The sequence below is a fragment of the Trichechus manatus genome, unplaced genomic scaffold (genome assembly GCF_000243295.1).
Source record: "Trichechus manatus latirostris isolate Lorelei unplaced genomic scaffold, TriManLat1.0 scaffold00236, whole genome shotgun sequence".
Taxonomy (NCBI): domain Eukaryota; kingdom Metazoa; phylum Chordata; class Mammalia; order Sirenia; family Trichechidae; genus Trichechus; species Trichechus manatus.
Genome location: NW_004444172.1, coordinates 868,901 through 872,922, shown reverse-complemented (window position 1 = coordinate 872,922; position 4,022 = coordinate 868,901). Strand labels below are relative to the sequence as shown.

General features: G+C 34.0%; 1 protein-coding gene across 1 annotated transcript; it reads right to left on the bottom strand.

Annotated features, from left to right (window-relative positions):
* Window positions 1-2,003: 2,003 nt before the first annotated feature.
* LOC101346620 (olfactory receptor 10AG1-like) lies at window positions 2,004-2,945 on the bottom strand. Its single transcript, XM_004389218.1, has one exon. The coding sequence runs from the start codon at window positions 2,943-2,945 to the stop codon at window positions 2,004-2,006; it is 942 nt and encodes a 313-aa protein (XP_004389275.1).
* Between the last annotated feature and the right edge of the window lie 1,077 nt (window positions 2,946-4,022).

Below are 4,022 nucleotides of genomic sequence, written 5' to 3'. Positions count from 1 at the left end.
TAGAAATAAGTAAAATCAGGTAGTGTGAATTTCTTCAATATTATCTTTTTTTTTTAAGTTTGTTTTGTCTATTACATGTCCTCTGCATTTTCTTATGAATTTTAAAATAATTTTCATATTTTCTATAATTTTTTTTTGAATTGGGATTGAAGTGAATCTACAGATCAATTTGGGGAGAACTTATCTTAACAATTTTGAGCCTTTCAAAGCATCAGCATGCTATTTATTTTGGTCTTCTTTAGCATCTCTCACAATATGTTGTAGTTTTGTGTGTCCAGGTTTTGGATATCTTTGCCAGATTTTCTCCTAAGTATACCTTATTTTATATTATTTTAGATGATATTTTCAAAATTATAATTTCTGATTTTTCATTGCTAATACATAAAAATACAATTTATTTTTTGTGTATTGATCTTGAATTCTGAAACCTTGCAAAACTCACTTATTACTATTTGTTTTTCTATCTCAAACATTGTAGTTATCATCTCTAGGAATTGGATCTGTTTCTTTTTTTTCATGTTTTCCATGTCTCTCCTTAAGTTTTTGAGCTCTTTTTATGTCCTGGTCCCTATTTCTTAAGTCCGTTACTTCTGAGTTAGTTTTAACTGATGAAGTTGAAACTGTTTTTAGTGACAACAGATTTGGAATCTTCATGTTTTCTAGACAAATGGGCTATATTATCGTTATGTCATATCCCTATTTATCTCAAGCCATCTTCTTTGTCTTGAATTCTACTTTAACTGATATTGACAGAGCCATACCATCTTTCTTATGCCCAGTGTTTACAATGTGAAGCTTTTTTGTTTTCTCCTTTTATTTTCAAATATATTACTTCTATTTATTTAAACTGTAGCTCAATTTGACAGTGCATAGTGAGGTTCTGCTTTTTTGTTCTAATGTCTACCTATTAACTGACATGCTCATCTATTTGCATTTGATGTCATTATGATATACTTGGGTTGAATCTACCATTTGTCATTTGTTTCAGGTTTTTTTCTTTTGTTTTTGCTCCTTTGTTTTCTTTTGCCCATTTTTGGATTAATTAAATTCTTTCCTGTAGATCACTAGTCTTTCTTCCTAGGCACCTCTGTGTGGACTCAAACTTCCAACTTCTCAGGTAGCATTAACCATCTGCACTACTATTGCTTGTCTTCCTTAATTGACCTGGATGCTGCTGCATTTGACTGTAGAAGTCATTTCTTTATTTTCAACTTTTTTTTTTTTTTTTATATTTTGGCCTTACCATTAAAATTTACCATTTCTAGTCTCTAACACACAGTCTTCAGTCAAATATTCCTTTGTCATTAAGACCTTGCGGCAATAAGTTTCTATAACGAAATAAATGTCCAGTTTCTACCTCAAGATGAAATGAGGTGGAGGCAAGAAAAGGAATTCTCACATAGTCCAGAACTTACACTTAATGATTTTGTTTAAAATATATTGTTTTAGTTACTCAAATACATTTATTTCGTTCCTTCCTTTATCACTTCTTTACGTGAATTTACATGCTTATAATGCAATTACTGACCATGAGCAGATAAAACACTGATAGTTAAACCTCTGCTAACTGCCATCATTTCAATCTAACAAAATTAACTGGATGTCTATTATATTCCAGACAATATATTGGGCTATAGAGATATAAAGATGAATAATCTTTTTCTAATGAAAAATCAAATGTAGTCAATACTATAGAATTTTAAAAACTACACCTCCAAGCACAATTTTTGATGATTCCAATGTGGTATTTCAGATATTTCAATATCTTGGATTGAGTTTCATAGGTGACTGCTTTTCCTCTTTAAGAATGTATTAAAGATTAGGATTAATTTTGAAAAAAAAAGCAGAGTTGATTTTTTGATGACATAAAAAATATGATATCAGTTATTTAGAATAATTAACATTTCTTCAAATACAGGAGAAAGAACCAAAATTAATATATAGAGTCTGTAACAAAGAAGAAAATAGATTTTAAAAGTTATAGTTTTGAATCATAACACTATTCATTTTGATAGAAATTTTCTCAGTGCCACCATGACATCTTTGTTCCTCAGACAATATATCATGGGGTTAAACATAGGGGTCACAATGGTGTAAAAAAGAGAAAGGAATCTGCCCATTCCTACTGAATGACTGGACTTTGGTCTCATGTATGTAATGATGCCTGATCCAAAGAATAAAGCCACCACCATGAGGTGGGAAGAACATGTGGAGAAGGCCTTGGCTTGCCCTGTGGCTGATGGCAGCTTCAGGATGGTTGAGATTATTTGGGCATAAGACCCAAGTATCAACAGAAAAGGAATAGTGACAACTAGAACAGTAATCACATAAATCAGTAACTCAATAATAAAAGTGTTCCCACAAGCTAGCTTAAGTACTGGAGGTACGTCACAGAAAAAGTGATCCAGCTGGTTAGGTCCACAGAAGGGTAGAGAGAAAATGAGATAGGTGAACCCTATGTTTACTGGCATTCCGCTGATCCAACAGCCAGCTGCCAACTGGATACACAGTCGAGTGTTCATGACGAGAGGGTACATTAATGGGTTACAAATGGCCACATACCTATCGTAAGCCATTGCAGTCAGAATGAAGCACTCAGTAGCCCCCAAGACCAGAAAGAAATACATTTGAGTAGCACAGGCCAATAAGGAAATATTTCTATTCTGCTGGCAAAGGTCCACTAACAATCTGGGGACAGTGACTGACACATAACATATTTCCAAGAAGGAAAAGTTCCCAAGGAAAAAATACATAGGGGTCTGGAGGGAAGGATCCACCTTGGTAATTATGATAATGAGGCTATTTCCAATCAGGATAATCAGATAGATTACCAAAAACACCCCAAAAAGAAATCCCTGGAGGTCAGGAACATCAGCAAAGCCAAGCAGGATGAATTCTACAAAAGTGGTGAGATTCCCCTGCTCTTTTTGTCCTGTGCATTCCATCTGTGAGCAAAATGATTTCAAGGTTTAGAAGTTACTTTAATCCTCTGGACCCAGCTGCAAAATGCACATCTTGAACTGATGATTTCAAGTCCACTGTCATAGGATGGACATCCATTTTTTGTTGGTTGATATGATATGCTGTCTTGGTAATATAGTTCTAATCCTATATCCTAAAATTCCAGATTGTGAAAACATAAAGTTATCTTAAACTCTATTCTTCCTGCGCATAATAAATACCCTGAATCTGTGAGAAACAAATCACAGCTAAATAGACAATAAAAAATATCAAAATACATCAAATTTCCTATACTCTAGATAAGATCTGCTTTAGTGTAGTTTATATTTAGTAAAATAAACGATCACAGTTGTTCCCATATGTATACTGAAAAGAGGTTCTCTACCATCAAGGAAGCATCTTACTTTGCCACTTGTATTTTAACAAGGACTAACATGGAGCTGGGAGTCCCTGAAAGTCACATATGGTTAAGCAGTCAACCATCAGCCAAAAGTTGGTGGTTCAAACCTACCCAAACGCACCTCATAAGACAGGCCTGGGGATCTGCTTCTGAGAGGGCACAGCCTTGAAAACTCTGTGGGGCAGTTCTGCTCTGCTCACGTGGGTTTGCCATCAGTTGGAATCCACTCAATGGCAACAAAAACCAACAACATCATGGAGCTAAGGGGAAGAGAGGAGCAGCCTGATTAGTTGAAACTACTTTTTTCCTGATAGTTTTTGAATATTTATTCTGTGCTAAATACAATATTAATGACTTTATTGTTATTAGCTCACTTAATGCATTCTGAATAAAGTAGGTATTGTTATAATTCACATTTTACATGAGGAGCCAGAGGCATAAAGAGGTAAAACAACATGAGCAAAGTTGAGAAACTAGTAAACTACCTAGCTGACTTCAACTCAGCAATGTAATATCAGTCATATTCTTAACCAAAACTCAGCAGATGTTACAGTATAGCAAATTAAATAGGAAATATTATTGTGAATTAATACTCTAATACCAATAAAACTTTAAGAAATATAAAACCATAACAATAAGGTGATTGCATGTCCATTTTGTA